Genomic DNA, 16,768 nt, shown 5'->3' with positions numbered 1-16,768 from the left:
GTTTTCAGCCACTCTACATATTAGGCATATACTAAATTTGAATAAAATCATTTGCACATGTGCAACCTACATTTATGCATGCAAATCAGGCAATTAGGTACAAAATTACCCAATTTGCATACATAATGCTAGAACCGAGCACGTAATATGCAACAAAAACATATTCTATTAATATTATTTTCTTCTGTTCTGAAATTATCAGCAACTGGATTAGGATATACCAAGTTTTTCATGGCCCAAAATGACTAGTCCATTTGATGAACATTTCTCGGTCTACTGATGTACTAGCTAATTACATATATCAAATGATACGAGGTTTGTGCCATGCTTGGTAACCAATCCTGAATTTACAATAAAATGTGCAATTCCACCTTTTTTATGGTTAGAATTCATCTTAAAATCCATTTACACAAATACGTTTTGAGCATATGAGTATTAAAGCACCACAGCACAGATGCCCCCCAAATTTGCTTTTGAATTCAAACATTCATTGAGGTTTTTGTTGCTGCTGTTTGTGCAATCCAGCTGCTTTTCTGTGCACGCAAACACGCAGTTTGCTCGTAAAACCAGCTGCACACATAGGAAAAGAAGCCGGTGGAAACCCAGTCTGTGGAGTCTGGAGGATATCTCCCGCAGGAGCGTAGCTGTAAGTAGATACGTCACGCCTCATAGATAATGAAACAAGAAGCTTTCCCTCGGCACACCAGCACCGGAGGGGGCCTGGCTTACTGGAAGGTGAGTGCACACCCTGGGAGGGCGCCGGTGACACCCCCGACCCTGACCTCCCCATCGCTGCCTCTGCTGCAGTGCACAGGCACCAGCACACCTCCTTCGGTCGGCCTCCCTTGGCTGTGCCCTGTCTTGCTGGGAAGGCAAGCTCCTCAGGCACAGACCTGTCCTATTTGTCTACAAAGTCTTATGCATACTGAGGTGCTTTAGCTGTAGAATAAATAAACAGTAACTGCACTTCTGCCGGGGCGCAGAGACACTTTGCATGCCTCTAACTGTTCTCATGGGCTTACCTCCAAACCTCTTGAAACGGTTCGTTACCATTTTTAAGATGGGGTCACCCGTGCTCTTCCAGATGAGGGCAGTCCTTTGGTTGCTGTCACGGCGTTACACAGCTCCATACCGTGGCACAAGGTGCTCCCATTCCTCACACATCCTGAGGTTGTTTTCTGACCCAACATGCCGATTTTACAGAGGTGAGCTTCCAGTAAGTTACCCAGTGACAGCCAGGTCTTCCCCCAAACATTTTGGTATATTAATTTCAACTAGGCAAAACCTGAGCAAGTGCTTGTGCCCTAAATTTCACCTGCTACTACCTGGCTCCTTCACCTATCACCAACCAGCGTGCCAAGTCCCTGCTATTTTGATTTCTTTTCATGCTCAAACAGCGCTTTCTAACTTTTCAACATCCTTTTTGTTCCTTCTCCCTTAACATTTAAATTGCAAGCATTTTGGACAAGACCATGTCTTCGTCTTCTAAAAGCTCTGTCGCACATCTTGACTGATAAGGAAATAACAATTACGACCATCGAGATATTGCAAACTCAACATTTAAGAGCCGTCACGTAGTAACAGCATTGCCTTTGAGTATCTGTTGCCTCTGACTTCAAGACTCTCATTATTTCTTACTCATGGATGGACTGGTTGCGAGGGACTCTTCAGCACATGACCTGCTACCAACTATCTCATGTACTGTACTCGCAGTGCCTTTGCTGCTCTGTAAAGTTCTGCTGCTCCTAACTACGCAGCCATCTGAATCTTATTTATCTGTCCAGGTTTATAAATGACCCCTGTCACAACAGTTTCTGAGCATCTCCCTGGCATTTAAAAACAGAAACCTCTGCCTCTCTCCCTCTCTTTTCATCCCCGCCTGCTGAAGGATAGAGCTCGCCGGGTTTTCCTTTCTGGCCTTTGCCTCTGGCACTTGTCTTCCCCCAGCCCCTGTTTCAGACTGACCCCGGATCACCTTGACGCATGTCCCAGAAGAGGCACATTTCCATTTCTTGATCTTTCCTGACAGAAGCCATCCCCCCCTCCCACACTCAGCAATTTCACTTTTATTAAGGAAATGAATACCATGGCCAGTCAGCACCACCTTTGTACGCTCAAGAATTCATAAGAGGCACTGGAACGCCACGCAGGCCAATGATATAAGAACATCTGCAAGTGATGTATATTTGAACTACGAAGGTGAAAAATGACAGTGGTTCCTCTGTTCCAGGTAATGCGTACTTCATTCTAATCCCAACATCTATCACGCTTCCAAATAAACAATGGTATTTAGAGGACTCGGGGCCTTGCGGAGTTTGCTCTTCGCACATGTCTAGTTTACCCTCACAAATTCCCAAACAGGAAAAAAAAGTGTTTTTGTAGGAGATCCTGTGCTTATGCCATATACAAATCTTCCTTGAGTATTTGTAAACAAAGTGGTAAGTGTAACCTCCCTCTTTAAGGACCGCTTTAAGGGGATGTGGAACAAGCCAGCTACGTAAGATTATCAGACCCAGCAGGGAAGGAGGCAGAGGAATTACAGAAAGGACTTAGTAGTGGCAGCAAATGAAATAGGTGAGCTTGTACGGTTTGTCTTGCTGGAGCAAACAGGCCCCTCTAGCTTCTCCCCCTCTACCTAGGTGCTCAAAGGAGGACAAACTGCTCTCTGAATGGATTTGGGATGCTGAGACAGAATAATACTTGGGGAAAGTAAACAGAAGCCTGTGAAGCACGAAGCACGTTGACAGGCAAATGGACTAAGAGGAAAACTGGAGCAAGCTACATAAAAGATAATGGCAAAGCCAATAGTTACATATATCTCCATGGATTCTTCTGCTGTGAGGAGGAAAGATGGAAATGCTGTTTGTCTGATGCTGAAAAAAAAAAAACAACAGCCAGCAGAACAGGCACTCCTCCTGCAGAGTCAACAAAAGCAACAGGAACTGCAGCTTGCACCTCAGCAGGAGAGAGATTCCTGCAGCATTTGCTGACCCGTGGGCTGGTGGGAGTGTTGTTGGGCTGTAAAAGGCACTTTGGGCAGGCTTAGCCCCACGCTGATGGAGCTAAAAATCACCCTCCAACTGCATCTGTGGGTGCGAGTGCTGCTAGTGTGGAGGATTAAAACTGAGGAGCTGCAGAGCAGCTCCCCAGCAAGAGGGGCTATGCGGCACGGAGCGCTGTTTGGCTCTTATCCTGCCCATGCCGAGCCTGGCTCCAGAGGCACAGTCATTGCATCTGGGCTGAAACTGCATCACGGGGAGCGTGCTCATTTATAGCAAGCGCACAGCCAGGGGAACATCACCAGCCATGTGTTCAGAGGCGAGAAGTGTAGCCTCGGAGTGACGTCTGCAGGGTCTGCTACAGAGCTGGAACTGATTGCCATTCCGGGCACTCTTCTGCAAGTGAAGTGATGGAGGAAACAGAGGTGGAGGGAATGAATTCATGTGACAGACTGGAGCATTCTGCTACAAAAAGCAAGGAAGACTTGCAGCGTGCCAAAAAGCTTTAGAAGAATATTTTAGTCCTGCATCAGCCTTACAGAAGGGTCCTCCTGAGAGCAGGGAATTCTAGTAATACGCAGCTGGCACGCCAACGTGCACATGAAGGGATTGCTCGCTGGAGCATATCTCTGCCACGTGCCATTTGAGCCACATGTGGAGGTCTCTGTTCAACACGGCGGCTCTCTGGACCAGGCAGCCAGAGAAGGTCTTGAGTGGAGACCGAGGGGTAAAAGCTTGAATTGAGACCAAATGGTCCTCAAATTGTATGGGAACTCCACCGTTGCTCAAATGAAAAATCAAGAGAAGTCTGGTGACTACACCGTCGGGCTTCCTCAGGGAACAACAGCCAGAAAGGCTTAAGGAAGCTTAGTAGAAATAGCTACACCAGGCCCAGCCATCCTTAAGCGTAAGGAGAGCTGGTGGATCGGTCTGCAGACTTGACAGTCTTGAAAAGAACATCACGGAGAATCCTGTGTGGTCATGAGATAGGTCCCACCAAACTGCAGAACTCGTTGGACAAGACCCTAAGGGCAATTGCGTGTGCGCTGCTGGCGACTGATCCTTAAACGCTTGCAGCAAATAATATGGTGCTGGAAAAGGAATCAGGTGATCCTACAAAGAGCTCATCTGAGGAGGAAACTGTGGAGCAGGTGACACCGTAGTTCCCACAGCGCCGGACTGAGCTGCGCACAAAGGGCTTGCTTTGATCAGAGGAACAGCCCTGCTCTGCTCCTGTCCTTTGGTCCTAGTTTGAAGAACTCTTACGGCCTTTAAACATTTGTCATCTGTTCCGGGCTGGAGGAAGGACCTGACAGCTATACAAGTGCATTTACAGGCTGTGTGCCGAAAGATTTTTTCCCCCTTAAAATATTAGAAATAAATACTTAATTTCATGTAGCTCTTTATTTGCAACAGCAGGAAGGAAACGTGCTTTTTTTTTTAAAGCAACTTTAATCTGGCGTTGTTGCTTTCAATGAAGGTGCTACGTATTATCTACTGCTATTGTTATCCAGTGCTATAAAGTTGTGCTGTAATTAATTGCCACAGCAATGTGATCGTGGCACATATTTCAGAATATAAAGCAGAGGGAGAGGGGATGGGAGAAGCACGGAATAAAGACTACAGAGCAGAAACTGCCCTGCTTATTACTTGAGTCTTGAATGTTATTAGTCCAATTTGTTTAAGTAGTGTTTATTTGTAGGCAGTGTGGAGGATCCAGCCAGGCTGCACCTGCCTCCCCAGGCATGCTCAGACACAGCCTGGATTGCACATCTTCAAGGGAGAGCAGGGTGGGGTTCCTTCAAATGACAGGCCTGCTGCTAGGAGGAAGTTTCAAGCTGTAACTTGCAAAATATGCACAGCACACTACTGTAAAAATCAAACCATCGGAACAAGGAAGATCCAGGCGGAGAGCTGCAACTAATCATGCAAAAAGCCAGAAGGAGCTGCTCTTTGTCCTCAGCATGTGCAGTGCAGTCCTCAAGGAATGCTGGCGTCTCTTCTAGCGGAAAAGACAGGTACAAGAGCATGAGCATTTCCGTGCCATTTCCTGGTACTTAACTGTCACACAAGGCACTAGGCGTCCTATCGAGGATGCTGAGTAATGGATCTACCTTAGGTTGCAGGTCCTGGTTAGGACGATGTGACTAGAGGGCCACGGATCACACGACTGCTGCTGTCCCCGACGGTTCCACCTCTTGCTGCCTCCCCTCCAGCACAAGTGATGCAATGAGCACAGCTGAGCGAGCACAGCGATGAGCAGGAGAAGAGCTGACTGCAAAGGGGGAGGAGGGGAGAGCAACCACTCAAAGGCACAATAAATGTTTGCCAAAATTGAGTATGGACACTTACCAAGGTACAGCACATGAAAGGCTGCTTCCTTTTGATAAGGTACAAGGAATAATCTTTCACTGAAGGGGTGGGACAAAAGAGATGCACCAACTGGCCTCCCTTATCACTGCAGTCTGAGTTCTTCATGGCGGGATTATCTTTACATGTAACAGAGAGTCAAGCATATCAACAACGCTGAGCGAATAATAAAAAATACTCCAAAATTTACTCCTGCAGGAAGGTGAGAGCTCTTTCACTTGTTTTAATCCTTTATGTTTTGTACCTTTTTTTTGCCTTTAACAGGAATAAGCAGCAGACACTGGGAAAGAGAGCTCTAAGCACAAACGCCTAGCATATCAAGCTAGATCAAACAAGCCTGCCCCATCTTACTCAGTGGCCTATATTTTCCAGCAGCAGACCAGATATTCAGGCTTCCCACTCCCTCCCTAGTTCTGCCCCTAGCTCTGACACGAATCAAACCTACAGAAGCACCTTGTCCTTACCCCAGCTGCGTGCCAGCCTGGACATGTTCACACAAAAAACCTGGGCTGCACTATGATCTTTTCCCTCGCTACCTCGCTGTGTGCAGCGAAGGAAGATTGCCTCAGATAGCTCTGGAACACAGCGATTCAAAGCAACCCCCGTCCTGTCTTTGATTTGAATGCGCTGTGCTTTCCATCATCGCCAAAGGGGAGCTCCTACCTCTGACACACAGCTCTGCACTCTCCTTCACCCCGGCCCTCGCGGGGTTGCATCAGCAAGACCGGCTCCAGCCTCGGAGCTGTCTGGGGGAAGGACGCAGGCTGTGGGCACGTGGCATGGCGCTGGAAGCTGGTCCCAGACACCTGTGTCGCACAGGTGCTTTGGGGTTCAGCTGTGCACAGTTGTTAGTGCCAGCCCCTTTTATCCCGGGGGAAGGCAGAGCGGCAGCTGGGCAGTAACCAAAGGCCGCCATCGCTCTTGCTCTGACAGGTGACTCGGCTGAAACACTCCAGCTTGCCCGCTGGGAAAGGGATAAAACACACAGCGACTGGAGAGTGGCGTCGCCCTTTCCTTGCTGCAGTCCTCAGTTACGGCTAGCAGAGCCCTGTCCGGCTTTGAGCACCAAGCACTTACTCATGGAAGGGCAAAACGCCGTTGTGGCTTCGACGTGGGCTCGGGGCTGGCCCCCAGGGCGAAGCCCCCACCTCGCGCCGCTCATCGGCGGCCGGGAGGCAAAAGCAGGCCGCTGCGGCGGCGGCCGGCCCGAGGAGCGAGCGGAGGCTTGCAGCAGCATGGCTGCTTTCTCTGCACATTCTGGTGACGCCGCTCGTTACCCAGCATGCAGATAACCCTGAGTCAAGGCTCTGGTATGAGCGGCGCTGCCAGGAGCTGCGTGCTCGGCATACAGGGCTGCGGTTTAAGCCGAGGTGAAGCAGCCGGCTGCGCCTGCCTGCCTCCCCTGCTCGGCCCGCCGGCCACCCCGTCACCCATGGGCAGCAAAGGAGCTTTCCAGGCCCTCCCTCCGCCCCACCGCTCACCCAGGGATCATGCCCATTGAGAAGCTCTCAGCCTAGTAGTAATCCCGACGAATTCAGCCGCTGCTAATAAATCCCCCCCTCCGCCCCTCCCAACCTGCCTCCATGCAATCCATTTGTAGGTTACTTGAACAATGGCAGCGCTGTGATCAGCCCCCCCTCTGGCAGCCCGCAGCGAGGGAGGGGAGGAGGATGATGACAGTGGGGAATTCTGCTCGGCTCCTTGAAGCTGCACAGACATGTTTCGTGTCCCCGTTCCCAGCCCCAGCGCCGAGGCAGCCGGGCGGGCGGGGATCGCACGGCACGGCGTGGCACGGCTCGGGCCCGGCACCGCCAGCCTCAGCTCTCACTCCCAGGGCACCGAACAAAGCAGCGGGCCTTCACGATGGAAAAAATAATTTAAAAAATGGGTTCCCCCCTGTAAAGCCAGCTTAGAGGCAGCGCTTGCCCCACTATGCCCAACGTATGCCCAGAGAGCAGCGGCAGCTCCCTAGGATCGGTCTTGTGGTTTGGGGAAGGGGAAACCACAGACTTCTTGCTGTAGGGCTGCCCGGTGTGGGAAGGGGTTGTTTTCCCGAAGGTAAGCTGTTCTTCGTGGCCAGCAGCAGCTCACATCTCTGGGATTTCTTTGCAAAGGGTCATAAAAGCAGCAGCGAGTGCATATGGCCGAGCGGGCTCCAGGGGGAAGGGCTGCGAGCGGATGCCAAATCAGCTGAAACCTAAGAAGCTGACCTTCCTCACCTCCACCCCTGCTCCCACCTCCTCCGAACAGCCCTACAAGGGCGCATCGGGAAGGCCCGTCAGCGGGGGAATGCGGCCGCGGCCGTCAGCAGGCACGGCCAGTGTGCGGGCGTGTGCGCGCGCACGTGCGCGCGGAGCAGGCACAGCCACCTCGGGGCAGCGGCACCGCCACCAGCGCAGGGCCCGCAGCGCCGGGCGGGCACAGCAAGAGCAGCGGGGCCGTGCCACGCGGAACCCACCCAGCCCCAGCAGCCCAGTCCAACCAGCTGGGGGGCCGTACTGGCCGGCCAGACCGGCGGCAAGCATCCTCCCGGCCCGTTCGCTCGTCTGGCTGCTCCCTTCTGCTTCTCCCTCGCCGGTTCCCCGAGCGGCTGGAAGGAGCTGGGTTTGCTGGCAGAAAGCTGAAGCCGCGCGTAACCTCCCGGGCTTCTGGTGGGGCCAGCCTGCTCCCAGGGAGCTGGAGCTGCGGGCGCGGGGCCGGCTCGCCGAGGAGCCCGGGAATAGCCCCACTCCAAGAGCACGCACCTAATCCTTCTTTAAGACACGCACAGGGGAAAAGATCTTGTCTGCAGCGCTTTCCCTATCACCCCATCAGCGGAGGCATTGCCGTTTCCCAGTCTGTATTCCGGGTTTTAAGGCAGGGACTGAAACAACAAAAGCTCAGTACACGCTTTTCAGATGCTATGAAAATAAACCCAGCAGTTTCACACGGTGCCTGTTTCTACACGGGGAGGGTGTAAGCATGCCCTCGCGTCTTCCAGGGATGATTGTAAGGACAGCTATGTAGGTACAGAGCGATGTTTTGGGTAGAAAATGCATGCTGTAATGGATTCTGGTGGCTGAACGCCAAGGGGGAAGCTGTTCTGCTTCAAGAATAGCCTTACAAGAGTCAGCATACAGTGACAGTTCAGTACTCTGCTGCAAATCTACAGGATGTGTCACTTTGGCAGAGAAAGAGGCTGCTAATGCACAACACATACCACCCTATATGAATGGAGAATGGCCGCATACACACAGAAAGAAAGAAAGAAAGAAGAAAGAAGAAAGAAGAAGAAAGAAAAAAGAAAGAAGAAAGAAAGAAAAGAAAAGAAAGAAAAGAAAAGAAAGAAAAAAAGAAAGAAAAAGAAAAGAAAGAAAGAAAGAAGAAAAGAAAGAAAGAAAGGCAAGAACGGGGAGAAGAGGGAAGCTGCAAAGCAACTACTGCATAGTAAGCTGGGAACCTGAGAGCTCGGAGGAGACAAAGCTTTTTCCCTTGAGGGGAAGAAAAACTCAGCTCGCAAGACACGTAAAGAAGCAAAGACAACCCTTTTTCCAGTGACTACTGCAGCTTCGCAAAGCTCTGCTGGCAGCCAGCCGATTTGAAGAGATTGCAGTTTCAAAACAATGTTAGCCCTGACTAGTTTGGAGCTCAAATGCTGAAGGGGGGGGGGGGGGGAAGAGGAAGAGCGTGCTTATGTGCACAACATTGCTAAGCAAATAGGAAAGATAACAGGATTTGTACGGAAGGAGGCTCCTGATGGAGCTGTGTAGTATTTCCCCCAAATGGACATAACATCTCCTCGCTGCACAAACACTTCCATCTCCAACTCACACAGAGCTGCCAACGCTTAAAAAACAAACATCCAGTGACACACATGTTCTAGCCCATTTCTTAGAAAATAAGGCTGCGAGGCTATTAAAAGAAACATCAAGAATAATCTCACTGGAAAAAAAAAAAAAGAAAAAAACTTTGGGAAAATAAACCATTTAAATACTTCCCCTTTACAAGAAGGAATGAGAGCACAACAAATGACCACCTGGACAAATAAATTCACGTACACCGTTTATTCAGGCAAACATTGGGCTTTACCTTAAATAACTGGCAAACCTGGGGGAGGGGAGCGCTACTGTGCAATGCAGAAACCGGCCGAATCGCTGCACGTGAGCCTCGCGGCGGCTCCCCTTTCCCCTCCTCGAAAAACGGTTCCAGCCTGTTTGTCAGCTGTGGTCGTCTGCAGAAAGTGAAAAACCTATGGAGTGGGTTCAAAGAAACGCTGGCTAATATGCCCAGACTGGCTGCCTAATGAGCCAGAGTAAAAGAAAAGGTCACATGGCTCCAAAAACCTCCATACAACAAATGCCCCGTAGCTATGGTTAACTTTAATTAACTGCGGTATTACAATTCTCTTCAAGCTTATTTGCCACCTTTGTCCACTGCCCTTACCTTTCCTTTGCCTGCTAAAAATCGAACTGATGGGGCTCCTAAGTGGCCTTACGCTTCAGAAATCCTGCCTGATAAAAGCTTCTCACGACTGCTCTTCAATTAAAGAAATCCACCAAACTGAGCTCTTCGTAACTCTAACTACTGATGACTGATTTCCAGATTACAAGAGTGGCTCTGTTTGTATAAATCGGGGTATTCACGCTCCTGTGACAGAACTAAATGTTGAATAGCCAGTAGTTTTTCTCTCTTGATGGCAGTTGCGATTCACACACGAATATTACTTCTCTCCTTGTTAGGTTTAACTTGAATTTCTTGCATGTCTACGATTCTTTTCTCTGCCAGTCCTTAACCCACAATGTAAATCCCCCTATCTCTTGATCTGGTCATAAACTGCTGGGTGGTAACTGCATGCTTAAAAATAATTTAAAGCAGGTTCAGTACAAATCCATACTCTAACTAATGTGTAGGTTGGATCCAATAATTAACTCAAAACATTTTTGCTCTGCATTATTCACCTAAATTCACTACATAAGAACAGGATGTTCTGAGATTTTTAAGCACCAGTATATCACTAGGCGGAAAAAAAATGACACAGATACACAAAGTTATGGTCTGAAATAACAAATATTGTGATGCAGAAGAATTAATCTGAGAACATAACCCCCCATATACAAAGTAGGAGTATGCAGCTACACAAGAAAGCAAAGATCCATATGCACACTAAGCATATAGTTCTCAAGGCTTCCACCATTCCAGTTAGCCTTTCCACCAGGAAAAAACGCAAAAAGAGCAACTGGATACCAAATGCCATCCAGACTTTTGAAAAGTACCTCTTGTGTGTGTATATATATATATATATATATATATTTTGAGGGTGGAGGAATCTTTACAGTTCAATAAAACTCAGAGCTCATCACTCAGACACTCTTACAGTTGGAAGATCTCTGCGTTCTGCTGGTCAAACTGCAAAGCAGTGCTGCTGGGTTTGTTTCGAGGTTGTTGTTGTTTTTTGTTTTTTTTTTTTTTTAAATCTTTCCTCCATTTGACTCATTGGAAAGGACAAAGTTCACATTAGGTTGTTTGCATTTTCTAGCTAGTGTGAGGCCCGCGTATTTACTTTGCCTGTTGATCACCTCACAGGTATTGCGCTGCTCCCCAGTCCCCACAAAACGCCAGTGTCACATAAAACAGTTAATTACACCAAGAATCACAAACGATCCTCGCCAGAGGGAAAGCATTTCAATTCAGTGCTTTACAGGCAGCTTTCTCACCTGAAAACACAACAGACGACAGCTCAGATCACCAACCCAGTTCCCAAAAGCAAAAGCCACTGCCCAAGCGGGGTAGGTAGCTGCCCAGCAGCTGCACCACCAGCCGCGGGGGCTGGCACTTCCCACTACCCCTTTTTGCGCCCTGCTCGGCTACAGCCCTGCCTCACCAAGCCTACGGCCAGCGTCGAGCTTCGACAGCCACTTCTAAATTCAGCTAAAAGTATTAACCACGTGATGCTGGGGTTTTTTGTTTTGCTTTTTCTGTCGTTTTGTTTTTGTGAAAGAGGGCTTCCTTTCAAATCTCGAGCCTTACCGAAGGGCACAGGCAATGGACGCAGGCTGCATTGCAAACGCTGTTTGCAGCTGGAGAGCTGGGGGTGGGGGGGGGGGAGAAGGGAGGAGGAAATGAGATGCAGAAACAGTAAATAGAAAATGCTTAGTCAGCAACTGTTACTGCAACATTAAAGGTGAAATGCAAATAGGCACCGTGCCAAGATTTAGATAAGTTTGATAACACCATCAACATCATCGGCTTACTACACGTATGCGAAAGTGTGCGTACAAGTGCCACAATTATCACAAGGAACCAAAGGCTCTCGATATAATGGAGACTTTTAAAAAGGCAGCATGGCATGCTCACGCTGCCTGAGCTCCGAGAAAAATAAAGCTTGCTACTCGAGAAGTATTAATATCAATTGAATTTATTACAATTTACTAAGCTCCAAGGCACATTACAGTGTTCTGTTAACTACAGAAATGTATAAAGGACAAACAGAGCATGTTTCTCATGTACAGCATTTTGCTCTACTGTTCAAAAGCATCCGTGCATCAATAAAAGCAAAAACAAAAAACACATGAAGATTAAAAACGTTCAGATCAATAGAAACAAACTGAAACATTTTCCTTACAAACTTGCAACAAAAAACACCCTCCCCCCAGAGCCACCCCACCGTTTTGCAAACAAAAAACGAAAACAAAAAAAAAATAAAGTGAGAGACTAACACTCAGGGCTTGTAAAACATAAGCTGTCACCATTTTTTGTAGCAATTTTTTAGGCATCAACACTGGCCTTGGCAAAAAAAAAAATTTTTTTTTTTGTATTTTTTTTTTTTTGTGTTTTTCTTCTTCTTTCAGAGAAGTGCATACATTTAAAAATACACACCAGCAGCAGGTAATCGCTAAGGGCTATTAACTTTGTACCTAGCCAACACACTGCCAAAGAAATGAGAACAGGTATTATGTAGTAACCAAACATATTATATTCTGTTTAACAAAAACCAGCTCTATCCTTCAAATGAAGAAGAGTACATACCTTTGTTTCAAAATATAGAAACATACGACGAAAATAATGTCTATACATAAGACTAACTTTTGCAGTTTGTTATATTCACAATTCTACATCTTCAGGAGTCTGAAGGGATTGGATTTCCTATTCAAGGGTCTCTCTCCTTTTTCACTTTAACGTCCCCAGCTAAAATGGTAGCGATCTCGCCCTGCATGAAGGCCCAAGGCACATTGGAACCTACCAGGGGGCATTTCTCTCCGCTGGGGCAGTAGACCTCGCCCGTCGCCCCTTGGGCCTTGATGCTCTCTCTGGAACAAGGGAAGCAGAACTTGTGGCTGGGCACAGAGGGGCACTGAACAAAGTGGGTGTCCTCCAAGCGTTCGTGGCAAATGGTGCAGCACAGGGGCCCGCTGTTGGCCATGGGGGAGTCCGGAATGTTTTGGGGGTGCACTTGGTCCATGGCGGGGTGGGCGCTGGGGGGAGGAGGGGCCACTTGCAGGTTCATGTCCCCGTTGCGGGAGGCCAGGCGGCGCTGGCCCGGCACGGAGGCCGGCGACACGGGGCTGCTGCTGTTCCTGCGGGTGGACGTGGTGGAGTGCACCGAGCTGCCGTCCTTGGGCGAGTGGGCATTGCCCAGCGTGTCGGCCACCGACATGAGCGCAGCCATGGGGGACTGTCCGTTCTGGGGGGCGGACTCGGGCGGCGTGGTCCGGTTGGAGTGGGGCCCAAGGGGCGGCGGCGGTGGCGGCGGGGGGCCCCCGCCGTGCACCGCCCCGAAGCCCCGGCCGACATGGTGAGCTTGAGCGCTTCGCTCTGGCTGGCCATCCACTGCTGCCGCTGCTGCTCGTCGCTCAGCTTCAGGGCCCCCTCGGCCGAGTCCGAGGGCTCAGGAGACGCTTTCCTCTTGCGCATGGCCCCGCCACCGCCACCGCCACCACCGCCTGGGCCCCTGGAGGCGGCGGCTGTGCCCTGAGCCCGCCAGCCCAGCCCCGGGTCGCGGAAGGCTTACCAGGGCCGTGGGCAGCATGGGGCAGCTGGCATCCAGGTAGGGCTGCGGCAGCATGTCTGCACCCACCAGCTCCTTGAAGAAGCGCACCGACTCGGGCAGCAGGTCCCCCAACAGCCGCCAGTCTCCAGAGCCGTGCTTCTTCTCATACTCCAGGTACTTGAAGCCCGAGGAGAGGCCGCGGCCGAAGTCCTTCATGCAGTCCTGGTACATCTGCTTGGCCACGCCAGAGGCGCTGGAGAAGACGGTGCCGGAGCCGCTGGGGTACTCGATGAAGAGCTTCAGCTCATAGTCCATGCCCGGCTTGGAGACTGCGTCGAAGGCAAAGACGCGGCCGAGCAGGGCATGATCCTTCTTGAAGCGCACCTCATAGGGGGTGCAGCCGGCCAGCGTCAGCAGCGTGTCCCGCACGATCTTGGGCTTGCTGGCCCACTCCTCGGCCCGGTTCCGCAGGCTCTCGCTCAGCTCGGCCAGCGCCTCGGCGTTGCGCTGCTTCTCCTTCAGCTCCCGCTCTTGGTCACTGCTGGACACCGAGCCCGGCCGCTTGCCGCAGGCCTCCGACGAGGAGCCGCCGCTGCCCCCGGCACCGCTGCCGCCACCGCCGCAGGTGCCCCCCTGGGAGGAAGCAGAAGGGGCTGGGGGCCCGCCGCCGCCACGGCCACCCAGACCCCCGTGCGGCGGGGGCAGCGCCACGCCGGAGGCGGCGGGCCCGTTGAGCAGGGTCTGCGGCAGCAGGTTGGGGGGCACGTTCAGCTGGGCGCCGGCAGCCCCCGGGGGCAGGCCGGACACCAGCCCGCCGTGCGTGCCGCGGCGCGAGGAGGAGGAGGACGACGAGGAGTTGGGGCTCTGCCGGTTGAGCTCCGGGGGCCCGTCCTCGGGCGGCTTGGGGAAGCCGTTGGGGCCCCCAGCCCGTTGGGCAGGCGGGCTCCGTGGCTGCCGCCCAGGCTGCCGGGCGGCGGCGGGTACTCGAAGCGGCTGCGCTGCTCGGCCGCCGCGGCGTGAGCCCGTAGCGATCCAGGCTGGACTGGGCGAGCCCCGCCGAGGCCGCCTTGGAGGAGGCGTCCACATGGTTGAGCTGCTGCTGGGCCGCCGCCGCCGCCGCCGCCTTCCTTGGCGGAGAGGGGCACTGCCTTGACGCCGACCGGCGGCGGGGGCCCCGGGGAGCGGCCGTCCTGGAAGCAGCCGTGCGCCCGCTTCAGCTGCCGGGCCGTCTCGATGACACTCGATGCGGTCGGCGCCCTCGTAGTTGACGCCCCGGCACACGGGCTCGGTGAAGTCCCAGATCATGGCCCAGGGCATGCGGGGCAGGTCGCACAGGTAGCACGACTGCCGCCGGGACGACGACACCTGCGCGGCGGACATGGTGCCGCTGGCCGGGGCGCTGCTGCCGCTGCCGCCGGCGAAGGGGCTGGCTCGCTCGTCCCCCCCGGGCTGCGGCGGGGGGGGGGCTCCGTACCTGCTCCCGGTGCCCCTGGCGGCGCTGGAAGGGACGGAGGGGGGGGGGCGGGGGGCTCGCCCGCTCCGAACCGGCTCCCGCCGCCGCCGCGGTCGGCTTCTCCCGCCGGGTCCCGCCGCCGGGCTGGGGAAGGGCTCGGCCGGCTCCTCCGGGGGGGCTGGGCTGGGCTGGGCTGGGCTGGGCTGGGGGGCGCCTTCCAGCCGCGGCTGCTTCCCTGCGCTCTCTAGCTCTCCGCCGCCGCTGCTCCTCCTCCGGGAGGAGGCGGAGGGAGGCGGGGGGGGGTCACCTTCCACCCGCCGCGGCTGCCCGGCGAGCTCGCGCTCCGCCGGCGCCGAGCGCTGCGGCGGCTCGGGCGGCTCCTCCTGGTCCGAGCGCCGACCCGGAGCGGGGGCGGCCGGGGGGCAGCGGCGGCAGCAGCGTGCCGGGCGGCGCCGCCTGCTCCGCACTCACATCCTCGCCGCTGCTCGCGGTCCGAGCGCGGGGTGCTGCTGCTGCGCGCCGCCGCGTGTGCCTGCGCGCCCCCTCCTCCGCGCCGCGCTCCCCCCGCGCCGCCCCCTCCTCCTCCTCCCTCACCCCCCATTCCTCCTCCCTCCTCCTCCTCCTCCTCCTCCCCGCCGCTCTCCCGGCTCGGCTGCACCCGGGCGGGGCCCCCGCGTCAGCGCCGAGCGCCCGCCCCCCTCTCCCTTCCCCCGGCCCACTTGTTGCGCGGGGCGCGTGCCCGCCGTGCGCGCCCCCGCCTCTCCGCGCCCGGGCAGCACGTGCACGGCCCCGCCGGCGTGCCTCTGTGTGTGTGTGGGTGAGGGGGGGTGGTGGTGTCCCCCCCCCCCCCGGCCGGGCGGGGTCTGTCTGAGCGGCGGGGGGACACAGGGTTTCCCCGGCGCTGTGCGCGCACACGGCTTCCCCCCTCCCCCCCCTTTAAATGGCTCCTTTAACCCCCCCCCCCGGCAGCCCCGCTCCAAAAACAAAAGGCGCAGCCTTCCTCCTCCTCTTCCTCCTCCCCCCCCCCCCCCAGCCGCAGCCACCGCCCTGCGGGGCGGCCCGGCCTGGCACGGGGTTGCCGTTGCGTCACGGGCGCGCCCCCGAGCTGGCACGGGGCCGCGCGCGCCGTGCACGCCCTGCGCGCGCCGCCGCCGCCTCCCCGCCGTAGCGCCTGCGCCGCGCCTCCGCTGCCGGCCGCGGCGCCCCCGGGGGTCTCGGGCGGTGGCGGCCGGGCAGGGGCCGGGGGCGCCCCGCAGCACCCCCGCGGGCCGGGCCGGCCTCGGTGGATTGTAAAACCCCGAGGGCTTTAAGGGGAAGGCGGTGAGAGGCGCGCGGTGAGGTGGTAGAGGGGCAGGCGCTGCTACAGCGCAGCTCGGAGACCGGCCCTGACAAAGCGATTTACTCTTGCAGGAGACTCGGGGAAGCAGCGAGCAGGGAGAGACAATGCTCGGAGTTAGCCGAGGGCCCGCCGTGGGTGAGGAAGAGGAGCGAAGGAGGGGGATTTCGCGGCGACACCCCGGCTGCGGGCATCGCGGAGGCGCCTCTGGCCAGGTGAAGGCTGGCCAAGGAAACGCCTTCGCTTCCAGCCACAGCGACCTAGCCGTGGCCGCAGGATTTCTACGCCGGGTGGCTTGACCTGACCAAGCAGGCACATGTTGGCTGTGGTCCACAGGGGAAGGTCACCTCCTCTCGCTGCCCTGCGTTGAGCTTCATGGGAGAAGCAGAAGTGGGCTGTGGAAAAGGACAGCCCTGCTCTAAAAACTCGGGTTGTGAGAGCCGGGGCTTCGTCCTGAGCGCCGGAGGTGCGGGATCGCAGAACATCCCATCCCGCCTGCGTTTCAGTCCGCGGGTTGCACAAACCCAGCGAACGACAAGGAGCTCTGTGTGCTCCGGCCGCCCCTCACCCTGGCTCCTCGCTCCACTGAATCCTCCTGCAAGAAAGCCCTTTTTTGGTAACACTCACCTCACAGGAACAGACTT

The 16,768-nt window shown here is 54.5% G+C and overlaps 1 protein-coding gene and 1 long non-coding RNA gene across 7 annotated transcripts; both read right to left on the bottom strand.

Annotated features, from left to right (window-relative positions):
• Positions 1-4,387: 4,387 nt before the first annotated feature.
• Positions 4,388-8,546, bottom strand: LOC121071250. Of its 6 annotated transcripts, XR_005820478.1 has the most exons (4): positions 6,851-7,177; positions 5,352-5,488; positions 5,114-5,274; positions 4,388-5,001 (listed from the first exon to the last, which is right to left on the bottom strand). It is a non-coding gene; the product is annotated as an uncharacterized LOC121071250 (long non-coding RNA). The 6 variants fall into 6 exon arrangements; XR_005820476.1 differs by lacking the exons at positions 5,352-5,488; positions 6,851-7,177 and adding an exon at positions 8,114-8,546; XR_005820474.1 differs by lacking the exon at positions 5,352-5,488 and having other exon boundaries at positions 6,851-7,154.
• A 3,201-nt stretch (positions 8,547-11,747) lies between these two features.
• IRF2BPL (interferon regulatory factor 2 binding protein like) lies at positions 11,748-15,361 on the bottom strand. The gene is given in 7 exon segments (XM_040559172.1): positions 11,748-13,130; positions 13,133-13,320; positions 13,322-14,261; positions 14,264-14,353; positions 14,356-14,459; positions 14,461-14,574; positions 14,576-15,361. Coding segments are annotated over 7 exon segments (2,211 nt in total). The 5' UTR covers positions 14,716-15,361; the 3' UTR covers positions 11,748-12,495.
• Positions 15,362-16,768: the final 1,407 nt, after the last annotated feature.

Source organism: Cygnus olor, chromosome 5 (assembly GCF_009769625.2).
Source record: "Cygnus olor isolate bCygOlo1 chromosome 5, bCygOlo1.pri.v2, whole genome shotgun sequence".
Lineage (NCBI taxonomy): Eukaryota > Metazoa > Chordata > Aves > Anseriformes > Anatidae > Cygnus > Cygnus olor.
This window is presented reverse-complemented; position numbering and strand designations above follow the sequence as displayed.